The sequence below is a fragment of the Procambarus clarkii genome, chromosome 18, assembly GCF_040958095.1.
Source record: "Procambarus clarkii isolate CNS0578487 chromosome 18, FALCON_Pclarkii_2.0, whole genome shotgun sequence".
NCBI lineage: Eukaryota > Metazoa > Arthropoda > Malacostraca > Decapoda > Cambaridae > Procambarus > Procambarus clarkii.
Window position 1 is genome coordinate 5380506 of NC_091167.1, and position 15417 is coordinate 5395922.

General features: G+C 38.8%; 1 protein-coding gene across 3 annotated transcripts in view; it reads right to left on the reverse strand.

The window, feature by feature from the left end:
• The window catches only part of LOC138365785 (lysozyme c-1-like), a 16658-nt gene extending 1992 nt beyond the window's left edge, over positions 1-14666 (reverse strand). For 2 of the 3 annotated variants that reach the window (XR_011228996.1, XM_069326237.1), the window contains exons 1-4: positions 14610-14666; positions 11301-11434; positions 10879-11034; positions 9615-9690 (exon numbers count right to left, since the gene is read on the reverse strand). Coding sequence is in view for 2 of the 3 variants with exons in the window: in XM_069326237.1 (XP_069182338.1) it covers positions 9615-9690; positions 10879-11034; positions 11301-11434; positions 14610-14614 (371 nt within the window). In the remaining variant the exon portion in view is untranslated. Of the gene's footprint in view, positions 1-9614; positions 9691-10878; positions 11035-11300; positions 11435-14541 lie in introns of all 3 variants that reach the window. The other variant, XM_069326238.1, reaches the window with a different exon arrangement.
• Between the last annotated feature and the right edge of the window lie 751 nt (positions 14667-15417).

A 15417-nucleotide genomic window follows, 5' to 3' on the forward strand; every position in this document is an offset into this window, starting at 1 on the left:
TAATATATATATATATATATATATATATATATATATATATATATATATATATATATATATATATATGTCGTACCTAGTAGCCAGAACGCACTTTTATGCTTACTATGCAAGGCCCGATTTGCCTAATAAGCCAAGTTTTCCTGAATTAATTGTTTTTCGACAACCTAACCTACCTAACCTAACCTAGCTTTTTCGGCTACCTCACCTAACCTAACCTCTAAAGATAGGTTAGGTTAGGTTAGGTAGGGTTGGTTAGGTTCGGTCATATAACTACGTTAATTTTAACTCCAATAAAAAAAAATTGACCTTATACATAATGAAATTGGTAGCTTTATCATTTCATAAGAAAAAAATTAGAGAAAATATATTAATTCAGGAAAACTTGGCTTATTAGGCAAATTAGGCCTTGCATAGTAGGCTGAGAAGTGCGTCCTGGCTACTAGGTACGACATATATATATATATATATATATATATATATATATATATATGTCGTACCTAGTAGCCAGAATGCACTGCTCAGCCTACTATGCAAGGCCTTATTTGCCTAATAAGCCAAGTTTTCCTGAATTAATAAATTTTCTGTAATTTTTTTCTTATGAAATGATAAAGCTACCCATTTCATCATGTATGGGGTCAATTTTTTTTTATTGGAGTTAAAATTAACGTAGATATATGACCGAACCTAACCAACCCTACCTAACCTAACCTAACTTATCTTTATAGGTTAGGTTAGGTTAGGTAGCCGAAAATGTTAGGTTAGGTTAGGTTAGGTAGGTTAGGTAGTCGATAAAGCATTAGCTCATGAAAACTTGGCTTATTAGGCAAATCGGGCCTTGCATAGTTGGCTGAGAAGTGCGTTCTGGCTACTAGGTACGACATATATATATATATATATATATATATATATATATATATGTCGTACCTAGTAGCCAGAACTCACTTCTCAGCCTACTATTCATGGCCCGATTTGCCTAATAAGCCAAGTTTTCCTGAATTAATATATTTACTATAATTTTTTTCTTATGAAATGATAAAGCAACCCTTTTCTCTATGTATGAGGTCAATTTTTTTTTATTGGAGTTAAAATTAACGTAGATATATGACCGAACCTAACCAACCCTACCTAACCTAACCTAACCTATATTTATAGGTAAGGTTAGGTTAGGTAGCCAAAAAAAGCTAGGTTAGGTTAGGTTAGGTAGGTTAGGTAGACGAAAAAACATTAATTCATGAAAACTTGGCTTATTAGGCAAATCGGGCCTTGAATAGTAGGCTGAGAAGTGCGTTCTGGCTATTAGGTACGACATATATATATATATATATATATATATATATATATATATATATATATATATATATATATATATATGTCGTACCTAGTAGCCAGAACGCACTTCTCAGCCTATTATGCAAGGCCCGATTTGCCTAATAAGCCAAGTTTTCCTGAATTAATATAATTTCCCTATTTTTTTTCTTATGAAATGATAAAGCTACCCATTTCATTTTGCATGAGGTCAATTTTTTTTTATTGGAGTTAAAATTAACGTAGATATATGACCGAACCTAACCAACCCTACCTAACCTAACCTAACCTATCTTTATAGGTTAGGTTAGGTTAGGTAGCCGAAAAAGTTAGGTTAGGTTAGGTTAGGTAGGTTAGGTAGTCGAAAAACAATTAATTCATGAAAACTTGGCTTATTAGGCAAATTGGGCCTTGCATAGTAGGCTGAGAAGTACGTTCTGGCTACTAGGTACGACATATATATATATATATATATATATATATGTCGTACCTAGTAGCCAGAACTCACTTCTATGCCTACTATGCAAGGCCCGATTTGCCTAATAAGCCAAGTTTTCATGAATTAATTGTTTTTCGTCTACCTAACCTACCTAACCTAACCTAACCTAACATTTTCGGCTACCTAACCTAACCTAATCTATAAAGATAGGTTAGGTTAGGTTAGGTAGGGTTGGTTAGGTTCGGTCATATATCTACGTTAATTTTAACTCCAATAAAAAAAAATTGACCTCATTCGTAATGTATTGGGTAGCTTTATCATTTCATAAGAAAAAAGTTAGAGAAAATATATTAATTCAGGAAAACTTGGCTTATTAGGCAAATCGGGCCTTGGATAGTAGGCCGAGAAGTGCGTTCTGGCTATTAGGTACGACATATATATAAAAAAATATATATATTAAAATTAACGTAGATATATGACCGAACCTAACCAACCCTACCTAACCTAACCTAACCTATCTCTATCGGTTAGGTTAGGTTAGGTAGCAGAAAAAGTTTGGTTAGGTTAGGTTAGGTAGGTTAGGTAGTCGAAAAAACATTAATTCATGAAAACTTGGCTTATTAGGCAAATTGGGCCATGCATAGTTGGCTGAGAAGTGCGTTCTGGCTATTAGGTACGACATATATATATATATATATATATATATATATATATATATATATATATATATATATATATATATATATATATATATATATATATATATATATATATGTCGTACCTAGTAGCCAGGACGCACTTCTCAGCCTACTATGCAAGGCCTAATTTGCCTAATAAGCCAAGTTTTCCTGAATTAATATATTTTCTCTAATTTTTTTCTTATGAAATGATAAAGCTACCAATTTCATTATGTATAAGGTCAATTTTTTTTTATTGGAGTTAAAATTAACGTAGTTATATGACCGAACCTAACCAACCCTACCTAACCTATCTTTATAGGTTAGGTAGCTGAAAAAGCTAGGTTAGGTTAGGTAGGTTAGGTAGTCGAAAAATAATTAATTCATGAAAACTTGGCTTATTAGGCAAATCGGGCCTTGCATAGTAGGCAGAGAAGTGCGTTCTGGCTACTAGGTACGACATATATATATATATATATATATATATATATATATATATATATGTCGTACCTAGTAGCCAGAACTCACTTCTCAGCCTACTATTCAAGGCCCGATTTGCCTAATAAGCCAAGTTTTCCTGAATTAATGTATTTACTATAATTTTTTTCTTATGAAATGATAAAGCTACCCTTTTCACTATGTATGAGGTCAATTCTTTTTATTGGAGTTAAAATTAACGTAGATATATGACCGAACCTAACCAACCCTACCTAACCTAACCTAACCTATATATATAGGTAAGGTTAGGTTAGGTAGCCAAAAAAAGCTAGGTTAGGTTAGGTTAGGTAGGTTAGGTAGACGAAAAAACATTAATTCATGAAAACTTGGCTTATTAGGCAAATCGGGCCTTGCATAGTAGGCTGAGAAGTGAGTTCTGGCTACTAGGTACGACATATATATATATATATATATATATATATATATATATATATATATATATATAACCAACCCTACCTAACCTAACCTAACTTAACCTATCTTTATAGGTTAGGTTAGGTAGCCGAAAAAGTTAGGCTACCTGTGACATATATATATATATATATATATATATATATATATATATATATATATATATATATATATATATATATATATATATATATATATATATATATATATATCAGTGTTTTTGTGATCATTGTTGCATATATATATGTATATATATATGTCGTACCTAGTAGCCAGAACGCACTTCTCAGCCTACTATGCAAGGCCCGATTCGACTAATAAGCCAAGTTTTCATGAATTAATGTGTTTTCGACTACCTAACCTACCTAACCTAACCTAACCTAACTTTTTCGGCTACCTAACCTAACCTAACCTAACCTATAAAGATAGGTTAGGTTAGGTTAGGTAGGGTTGGTTAGGTTCGGTCATATATCTACGTTAATTTTAACTCCAATAAAAAAAAATTGACCTCATGCATAATGAAATGGGTAGCTTTATCATTTCATAAGAAAAAAATTAGAGAAAATTTGAGCCACTTCCCCTCAAATAGCCTCGGCTATCACTTCCTTTTGACGGCCGTGATGGTCAAGCGGATTAAGGCGCCCTGTAGTTACCAGTTGCGTTGCTTCTGGGAGTATGGGTTCGAGTCACTTCTGGGGTGTGAGTTTTCATTCGCATATAGTCCTGGGGACCATTCAGGCTTGTTTGCATTTGTGTTCCTCACGTGTGCCCCAAAGAATGAGGTGATTTGGTGAAATGCTATGCCCAAGATTACCATCCGAGTTGCCGTCGGGGAAGTGGCTCAAATAGCCTCGGCTATCACTTCCTTTTGACGGCCGTGATGGTCAAGCGGATTAAGGCGCCCTGTAGTTACCAGTTGCGTTGCTTCTGGGAGTATGGGTTCGAGTCACTTCTGGGGTGTGAGTTTTCATTCGCATATAGTCCTGGGGACCATTCAGGCTTGTTTGCATTTGTGTTCCTCACGTGTGCCCCAAAGAATGAGGTGATTTGGTGAAATGCTATGCCCAAGATTACCATCCGAGTTGCCGTCGGGGAAGTGGCTCAAATAGCCTCGGCTATCACTTCCTTTTGACGGCCGTGATGGTCAAGCGGATTAAGGCGCCCTGTAGTTACCAGTTGCGTTGCTTCTGGGAGTATGGGTTCGAGTCACTTCTGGGGTGTGAGTTTTCATTTTTCATTTCATCTCTGTTCAACAGAGAAATGTTGAACAAGAATACTTGCATAATAGACAAAACCCAAGATTCAAGAAGATTACAAATTCTTGAGGCAATTCACATAAGAATAGAGCGACCTACCATGAACACCCAAATCACGGAACTATTTACTCTACCCACCATGAGAGTAAGGACAAGACAAGAACATATCGATGCCAACACAGAAGACAATGCCCAACATAACAGGCCAATTACACTGGATTAATCTTTGTGTTTAGATAGGAGATGCCTCGTATGGGCCAATAAGCCTTCTGCAGCCCCTATGTTTATCCCTTATGTATCCCCCCATGTTTTCACCTTCATTGTATTATCACCTGACCTAATGCGGGTATAAAATCAACTAGTATTGTAAGATCTGTTCACTTGAGAATGAACCATGGAGGTTCGAAACGTCGTGCAAATTATACAAATAAGTGTAATACACTCTATAGTAAATCACTTCTTTTCTTCACCTTAAAAGTACGAAAATGACTTTTGGAGAACTCCTATTTCAATTAAGCCCTGATGCTAAGAAAATAGTTAGAGGGATAGAAGCCCTAAACCAGAAAATAATAAATACAGAATATGCGGTCATATTCAATGAAACATGTTTGAAAGAAAACCTGCTGCCAGTATACACCAATATATATATATATATATATATATATATATATATATATATATATATATATATATATATATATATATATATATATATATATATGTCGTACCTAGTAGCCAGAACGCACTTCTCAGCCTACTATGCAAGGCCCGATTTGCCTAATAAGCCAAGTTTTCATGAATTAATTGTTTTTCGACTACCTAACCTAACCTAACTTTTTCGGCTACCTAACCTAACCTAACCTATAAAGATAGGTTAGGTTAGGTTAGGTAGGGTTGGTTAGGTTCGGTCATATATCTACGTTAATTTTAACTCCAATAAAAAGAAATTTACCTCATACATATTGAAATTCGTAACTTTATCATTTCATAACAAAAAAATTAGAGAAAATATATAAATTCAGGAAAACTTGGCTTATTAGGCAAATCGGGCCTTGCATAGTAGGCCAAAAAGTGCGTTCTGGCTACTAGGTACGACATATATATATATATATATATATATATATATATATATATATATATATATATATATATATATATGTCGTACCTAGTAGCCAGAACGCACTTCTCAGCCTACTATGCAAGGCCCGATTTGCCTAATAAGCCAAGTTTTCATGAATTAATTGTTTTTCGACTACCTAACCTACCTAACCTAACCTAACCTAACTTTTTCGGCTACCTAACCAAACCTAACCTATAAAGATAGGTTAGGTTAGGTTAGGTAGGGTTGGTTAGGTTCGGTCATATATCTACGTTAATTTTAACTCCAATAAAAAAAATTGACCTCATACATAATGAAATGGGTAGCTTTATCATTTCATAAGAAAAAAATTAGAAAAAATATATTAATTCAGGAAAACTTGGCTTATTAGGCAAATCGGGCCATGCATAGTAGGCCAAAAAGTGAGTTCTGGCTACTAGGTACGACATATATATATATATATATATATATATATATATATATATATATATATATATATATATATATATCGTACCTAGTAGCCAGAATGCACTTCTCGGCCTACTGTGCAATGCCCGACTTGCCTAATAGGCCGAGTGATTTTTTTATTTGCAATAAATTGATTTCAATTAATTTATTTTAGTTATTATTATATTATAGTAGGAACATGAATGCTTGACGTAGTTGTGTTAGTTTAGGTTAGGTTTAGATAGGTTAGGTTAGGTTAGGTAGGGTTGGTTAGGTTCGGTCATATATCTACGTTAGTTTTAACTGAAATTTTAACAAATTAACTTATACATAATGAAATAGTCAGATTTATCATTTCATAAGAATAAATTAGAAAAAATAAATAGATTCAGAAAAACTTGGCTTATTAGGAAAATTGGGCCTTGCATAGTAGGTCGAGTACGACGTTCTGGCTACTAGGTATAACATATATATACATATAGTATATATATATATAAAAATGGAAATGTACGTTTGTTCAAAATCGCTGATCTCCGAAAGTTCTTCACCGATTGCTTTGATATTTTCACCCAACGTTCCATTCGCATCCGAGCAGGTTTTTATATACAAACTATATAGTTGTCACGTCTGTGACAGGCAAAACATGCTTTTTTTTTTTAAACTGTGTTTTTCATGTGCTTTCATGTGAAGGAAATCTTCAATACCTCTTTACTGATTGCTTTTAAATTTTGACACAACGTTGCATTCGTAAAGGCGAGTGTTTTTATTTACTTACTATATACATGCCTCACCTGTGACAGGAAAAAACATGTTTTTTTTTCAAAACAGTGCCATCTGTTAGACGTAAGAGCAACACACCCTGTAATCTCCGAAAGTTCTTCACCGATTGCTTTGAAATTTTGGCACAACGTTTCATTTGAATACTCGCATGTTTTTATATAACTACTATATAGATGCCTCACCTGTGACAGGTAAAAATATGTTTGTTTTTAAAATAGTGCCATCTATTGCATGTAAGGGCAACATTCGCAATACTAAATACGTTACAATTCCATTTCAATGTTTTTGATTTCATTGATACAATGAATTTTCATAGATTTCGATATATTTTAATTTTGATTTAACTATCTTGTGTAACATTGTGCTGGAATTGAGCTGTGTTGTTTACCATACTGTTCATTTCGTGAGTATAAGTACAGATGCGACACCTGTGACAGGTAAAACCATGATTTAAAAAAAAAACAGCGCCATCTGTTAATAGTAAGAGCAACATTCGCAATACTAAATATGTTACAATTCCATTTTAATTTTTCCGATTGCATTGATAAATATAATTTTCATAGATTTCAATTTATTTTCATTTTGATTTAATTATTTTGTGTGAAATTGCATTAGAGTTGAGCTGTGTTGTTACCATACCATTCATTTCGTGAGTATAGTTTATTTTTTAATTTTGTCAATGTTTTCATTTCGTTTTTTTAACTGTTCTTCCTATATTTCAGTGATGGGAACCCTCAGATCATTTGATATTTCCAATTTTCTGATGATCAGAAAATCAGATCAGATCAGATCATTCGGGAATGTATTGGACGAGGGAGAGGGGAGGACAAGGGAAGGCAGTGGGGGATGGTGGGGTGAACGAGGGGACAAAGGTGGGGAGTAATGTTGAGGAGGACGAGGGGACGGGGGTGTTGGGGATGGTGGGAACGAAGGGACGTTGAAATGGAGAATGGTGGAGAGGACAAGAGGACAGGGGAGCAGGGAGTTGTGGGGAGGAAGAGGGGACAGGGGTGGGGTGAATTGTAGGGAGGGCGAGGGGACGGAGGAGCGGGAGATGGTAGGGAGGACGCGGGGATGGGGGAATGGGGAATGGTTGGGAGGACGAGGGGACAGGGGAAGGTTGCTGTGGCTCAGCAACGCAGCCACAGCAACGCGTGGCTGGGTACAGCTAGTATATAAATAAAAATGTAAATGTTTGTTTGTTCAAAATCGCTAATCTCCGAAAGTCCTTCACTGACTGCTTTGAAATTTTGACACAACGTTGTATTCGAATAGGCGCGTGTTTTTATATACCTATTATATACATGCCTCACCTGTGACAGGAAAAAATGTTTTTCTTGAAAAACAGCGCCATCTGTTGGACGTAAGAGCAACACACGCTGTAATCTCTGAAAGTTCTTCACCGATTTCTTTGAAGTTTTGACACAACGTTCCATTCAAATAGGCACATGTTTTTATATACCTACTATATAGATGACACATCTTTGACAGGTAAAAACATGCTTTTTTGAAAAACAGCGCCATCCTTTGCACGTAATAGGAACACACGCTCCACTAAATATGTTACGATTCCATTTCAATGTTTCCGATTGCATTGATTAATTGAATTTTCATAGATTTAGATTTATTTTTATTTGACTTAATTATTTTGTGTGACATTGCATTCGAATTGAGCTGTGGTGCGGAGCATTGATTTCGTGAGTATAAGTAGAGATGCCACACCTGTGACAGGAAAAAATATGCAATGATGAAAAACAGCGCCATCTGTTGGATGCAAGAGCAACACATGCTGTAATCTCCGAAAGTTCTTCACCAATATTTTTTTAGTTTGACACAACATTCCATTCGAATAGGTGTGTGTTTTTATATACCTACTACATAGATACCACACCTTTGACAGGTAAAAACATGTTTTTTTTTTTAAAACAGCTCCATCTGTTGCACGTAATAGGAGCACACGCAATACTAAATATGTTACGATTCCATTTCAACGTTTTCCATTTCATTGATAAATTGAATTTTCATTAATTTCGATTTATTCTCATTTTGATTTAATTATTTTGTTTGATATTGCACTGGAATTGAGTTGTGTTGTTTACCATCCCGTTTATTTCATGAGTATAGTTTTTTTTCATTATTTTTCATTTCGTTTTTTTTTATATTTTTCTTATATTTCAGTGTTTGGAACATAAGATCATTTGGGAATGCATCAGTCGAGGGAGTGGGGGATGGTGGGGAGGACAAGGGGACGGGAGTGAGGGATGGTGGGGAGGACGAGGGGACGGGAGTGAGGGATGGTGGGGAGGACGAGGGGACGGGAGTGAGGGATGGTGGGGAGGACGATGGGGGCAGGGCAGGGGGGTAATGGTGGGGAGGTGGAGGGGATGGGGGAGTTAGGGATGGTGGGGACGAGGGACAGGGGAATGGAGAATGGTGGGGAGGACAAGGGAACACCGGAGTGAGGGATGGAGAGGTGAACGAGGGGATGGGGAAGAGGGAAATGGTAGGGAGGATGAGGGGACTGAGGAGTAGGAAATGGTAGGGAGGATGAGGGGACTGAGGAGTGGGGGATGGTTGGGAGGACAAAGGGACGACTGAGGTGGGGAGGGCTGGGAGACAGGGGTATACATATATACAGCTAGTGTATATGTATAATTCAGAGTCAAATATTTTTATCTATCCATCCGCTAAAGTCTACTCACCAGGCTTTGAATCCTTGCTGCTTGTAGATTCTCTGAGCACAGGCGACGTCATCGGCAATGTTGCTGTTCAGTAGGCCTAAAACACACACACACACAAGGTCCATTAACTAGGTCAAATTCTAAATCACCTGCTAGCCATAAATAATAGATTCAGTTTCTTTATATATATTAATTGCAATGTCGCAATTAATATATATTAAGACTCTAACCCGGACCTCCAGGAGCACCTTGTATCTAGTGTCGCGGTGCCTTAAACCACACGACCATCAGTGACCGCACAACAAGGAGGTGATAGCCGAAGCTATTTGACCCCCCCCCCCCCCCCCTCCCGGCGGCAGTTCCAGCGACGGCGCTGGAACCAGTCGTATTGGCTTTTGCCTTTCCATTGGAGACTTCCGGCGCCGTGAAGAGGGAAACCTGCTGCATGGGTAGCAGCTTCTTCCCCATATCAACCTACCCAGGCTTAGTGCCCTGGAGATGCCTTTCCAGCCGACAACCAAAGCGCAACTCCATAGTCTCCTGAGACTGATGGATGTCTACTACTATATATAACCAATGATCTCTTCTTCGTGAAGGATTCGAACCTTAGAAAGGCCAGGTGCATCAAACACTCTGACATAACCAGTATAATAATCACTTGACCATGACAGACATAACCAGTATAATAATCACTTGACCATGACAGACATAACCAGTATAATAATCACTTGACCATGACAGACTGTTAAAAGGCTTCGAAGTCAGGAGACTTAAATCCAGCCCCCAACAGCGCCAGCCAAGGAGAGAGATCACCTGATCATTTTCATCAAATCAGTCACTAATGAGGAAAATGCAAGTCTCAAATTTACGAGCTGGAGGAACTCGTATATTTGACAACCTGTGACAACTAGCTTTGTACCTTGCATATAATCAATGTTGTAACCATTTTTGTGTAATGAAGTTTAAAATAAAATGAAATGAAAAAATACAAAACATATAGAGGGTGATAGCAGAAGACAATATGTGGGTGTCCGCGGGTGCCCGACAAGGCTCCCCTGGATGCGGCATATCGTCTTCTTCGAGGTCGAGGGTACCCCCTATAAATATTAAATATATATATATATATATATATATATATATATATATATATATATATATATATATATATATATATATATATATATATATATATATATATATATATATATATATATATATATATATATATATATATATATATATATATATATATATATATATATATACCATTCTTTCTCTCCCTTACTTGAACACTGGATGTTGCAGTAATTGGTCGTTCTAATGCCGCCTTGACACCAGTACTTGTCGTTGATCTGGAAGATGCCATAGTCTCTACTGCCGTTGGTGTTCTTGTTAGTAGCGGCCGTGTTGAAGCTGGACTCGTACTGCGCGAGACACACAACTGTTGTGGTTGGCACCGTGGTAGAGTATAAATCGGTGGTGTAGTATTTGTGGAGAATTAATGAAATCAGTCAATTAAATATATATGTTTAATGTTTAATTCTGACTTGAATTTAAAATCTAGGGAAAATAGTTCTTTGCATTCTGATTTCTATACAACCTTCGACTACATATATTTATGACGACTTCATCCCCGACTTGTTCTGTCATAGTTTTCACTAACATATTTCATGAGAGAAAAGGTGGAGAAAGTAACGGGGGACATACAGTTTTTGACGAGGGTGCGGGACATGCGGTATGTGTTGGTCAGCACTCTGGCCAGTTCGCACTTGGTAAACACCTTTCCTGAGGACGTCCCCACCAGAGCGGCCACCACCGCCACCGTCACCCACGACCACATCCTGGGGGGAGGGAGAGACACAAGTCAGTAATCATCAACAGGAGGCACCATCTTGAGGCACTCAAAATGTTACTACCAGAACAACACGACTAACGTTGAGCGTTATCAGAAGTAATAGATTCACCAAGAAATTTTCCGAGACAAATGAGCGGAGCAATAAGAAAACATGAAATATAATCGTCCTGAAAATTGGGACATTCTACGAGGAGGTGCTCGAGTGAAAGGGGAGGCAATACAGTTCGGTCAAAATGAAGCAGAATGTTGTTCCATCGAGTTACCGTGAGCTAGGCAGATATGGCCGAAATGCAGCCTTGCTAAAGTCGTTTTCCACCGCCTATTACGGTAGCAGGTGAAAGGTCAAGGGGAAAGGTCCCTTTTAAGACCATCCACGGCATTGCCTCTAAAGCCAGCCCGTCGACCCAGCCAAGGATTACACATTTCAGAATGAATTACGAAGTTGAAATCTGAAAATGGAATCCCTTTCCCGGAAGCGTTGCAACCGTGAATGACCTCCATAGCAGCTGCGCCTGCAATTTCATTCATGGTAACTCCAAAATCTCCGAGAACCAACAAAATTTGACTGCTTTATATCTGCCAAAGTTAAGGAAAACCCTGCATTGGATTTTGCCACAACATAATGCATATTTTTAGCATTATGATTAGAGAGTGGTGAGGCGCTGCGAGTCAACCACAGTGATGAAGGCCCGTTGACACGCAGAGAGCAGCTGATGGAGAGTAAACACAACTGCATAAAGTTCCGCAGTTAAGATGCCAGTCTCTTGGGTCAGGCCACACATAGCTCGAGAAACACAACGGGGTGGCCGACACCCTCGGTAGACGTAGACCCATCTGTCAGCACAACAATGGTGTGTGAGTAAGAGGAAAACATCCTTAGGAAAAAGGTTTCTAAAGACGGATAGCAGAGAATAATCCTAGTAACTTATCATGTTGAAAAAATAAAACAAAATGAAAAGGATTTGCCAAAATTTCATGTTTGCAAAATTTCACATGCGGGATCGTCATCGGGGGCAAAGTAGAAATAACATGAGGGGAGGCATTGCCAGTGTGATATGAGAGAGAATCTTGCAAACACGCCGCACTTGCAGGAGAAGGAAGGTGGTGGGAGGAAACGGGTCCCTGCTAGGAACAGTGATTAATTAAAGTAAGACACAAGCGGGAGTAGGGGACTGCAGGAGGCAGCGAAGGCAGTAACGATCACCATAATACTATAGGGATTTGATGCAGATTTCACCATCCAATCTGTGGATGGGGGTCGAACGAATGGCACGAGAGCTCAGCTGTAACTCACGATGGCCCAGAGCATCAAGACGACAAAAAGTCGAATGAGAGGCGGAGGAGTAGGGAAGATAGCCATAATCGACTTTAGGCAGTACGAGAGAGGAGCTCAAAGAGAGGAGTGTGTGCCTATCAGGCCCCCAAGAAGTATGGGACTAGACAAAGCAAAAAAGGGTATTAGAGCATTCAACTCTGTGGAACAACATGGGGCGACCAAGGTAAACAGGAGTCAAAGATCAACCCCAAGAGTGTGGCAGAATCCCTATAACTATGTGGTTTACCAGAGTAACAGGAGGGGAACAAGGGACGACGCGCTTCCGAGTAAAAATCATAGTACAAGTCTTATTCACAGTGAACTTGGAGGCCATGATTGTGACCCAGAACGACACACTATTGTTCTTAAGCTGGAGGTAATGTTGGAGGAAAGAGGCGTCGTCACCACGACAGCAGAGAGCGACATCGTCAACATAAAGGGCTGAGAAAACACTGGAGGGAATGAAGACCATTCAGGGCAACCAAAACTTTAGTGCTCAGAGCACTACCTTGGGGAATACCTTCGTACTGTTGAATAGACTTGGAGAAAGCAGCACCAACCCTCACTTGAATCGAGCGACGAGAGAGGAAGCCTTGAAGGAAAAGCCGAAGATTTCCACGAAGGTCAAAGGAATGCATTTGAGCTAAACAAAAATTGTCTCCTGGTAGCGTCATACGATAAAGGTACATCTTCATGTCTACTAAAATGTCCGTCAAGCTTGCAAAATACTTGTAAAGCCAGATTGGGAAGAGAGAGAGGGAACAATGTTCCTGGAACCAGAAGAAATGCACATTAATCATGCGCTCAAAGAGTTGGTATACAAAAGTGGTCGGGACAATGGGACTCCTTAAAGGGAGTCCCTTGAGTACCAGGTTTTCTAATGGGAAGAATAACTGCCTGTGGGACCGTAGTCGACTCCTAAATATGTTATAGATGTACAGAATATACTGCAGGGAGCACAGAGGGAGATGACGGAGCATCTTATAATGAACACCGGCCAACCTCGCCACCGTAGAATTACCGAGGGACAAGCTAGGAGGACTGGAGTTCAGGAAGGGTGGAAAGATCAGTATAGGGAAGGTAAAGGTGAGTACGAAAGTCCAAGACTTGACATTCAAGATGAGACTTACCAGTAAGGAACGCATGAGGAAGATGAACACCGGAGATAACGGGTGACAACTGTGAACCAGTTCGTAAGCGACCCACAACGGATCACCACAACGAAACCAAGGTGATGGACAGAGGACATGTCCGAAATAAATTTTCTCGCAATTTTACTGATGTTCTTCCAGATGTGAGAAAGCAGAGCGCCAACAGTAATGGTGGAGACAAAGGATCTCCAACTGTCTTGTCAAGCCGTACGGATGGCCCAACAGGCCACCACACTCGCCTTACAAAACAGAATAAAGGATTCAGATTCTGGCACAGTGCCTCGTCCACTGTGCCTGCGGTCACTTCACTGTGCCACTGGCCACTATGGACGAGTGCCTCGGGCTGCAGGTTTACAGCAAGGAAGACTGTCAAGTGTCTGCTGGCCAGGGGAGGCGGGGCGAGGAACAGAGCAGAGAGCAGCGTTCATTAAGGATACGTAAAAAAGGCAGGAGGAGAGAGATATCACCTAACACTTAGAGCATCAGGGGTTTGATCAGCGATGGTCCCAGTGTTTGGTGACCGTTCCTTCTCTTCGCCTGTTATTAACGCCATCGTAACAGCCAACCAATAAAACTGACTAACCAATAAAATATACTTGAGTCCTGAACATAGTAAAGTATACTCACGGTGTACACAGAGCAAGAAGCGGAAACCACAACTTGCTGTGTATCCGTGTTAAGGCTTGGACACTCACCTCATCTCTGACGTGTGGAAGCAGAACACGTGTGGACTCAACTGCGTCTCAGGAGCAAGTAAATTGCAACCCGCCTCAGGTCGCCTTATATACCCTCCGTCGGCAAGATCTTGCAATCACAGTTGCCACTTACCACAATCGAAAACTAATTTCAGTTTTCGACTGTAAATCCAAAATGAAAAAATAGGGTAAATTTACAACTTTTTTTTTCTCTACAAGTTTCAGGAATGGTAACAAGAGAAGACATTACTGAAACCTGGCTCTGATGTGAAAATCTACAGCCCATCATAAATAAATGAGAGGCTGTAGATTTCCAATACAAATATTCACTACGATAAAGGGAATTTCTTTATCATAGAGATTAGGCCTCATAGTTCAAGACGTAATATATTTTCTTATCGAAGGTTGAGGGTTCAGGAGGGCTATTATCACCTGGCCTTCGTCAACCCATCTCAACCCAAGAAACTCGTATCAAAGCAGATCAAACCTTATCTATCTCTACCTAACTAGTACCATCTTCAACTGTCTGAAAAATCTAGCCAAACAAAACTTAACCTAATCTAACCTTACCTAACCTCACGATACATAACCTAACCTATTGTAACCTAACTTTATCAAACCTAACAAAACCTAACCTAGCCTAGCAAAACCTAACCTAATATAACTTAACAAAGCCTAACCGAATCTAATCTAACTTGACTAAACCTAATAAAATTATATTCTAACCCAACCTAACCAAACCTCACCAAACCTAACCTCACCAAACAGAACCTGACTAAACCTAATCTAACCTAACAAGATATCACCA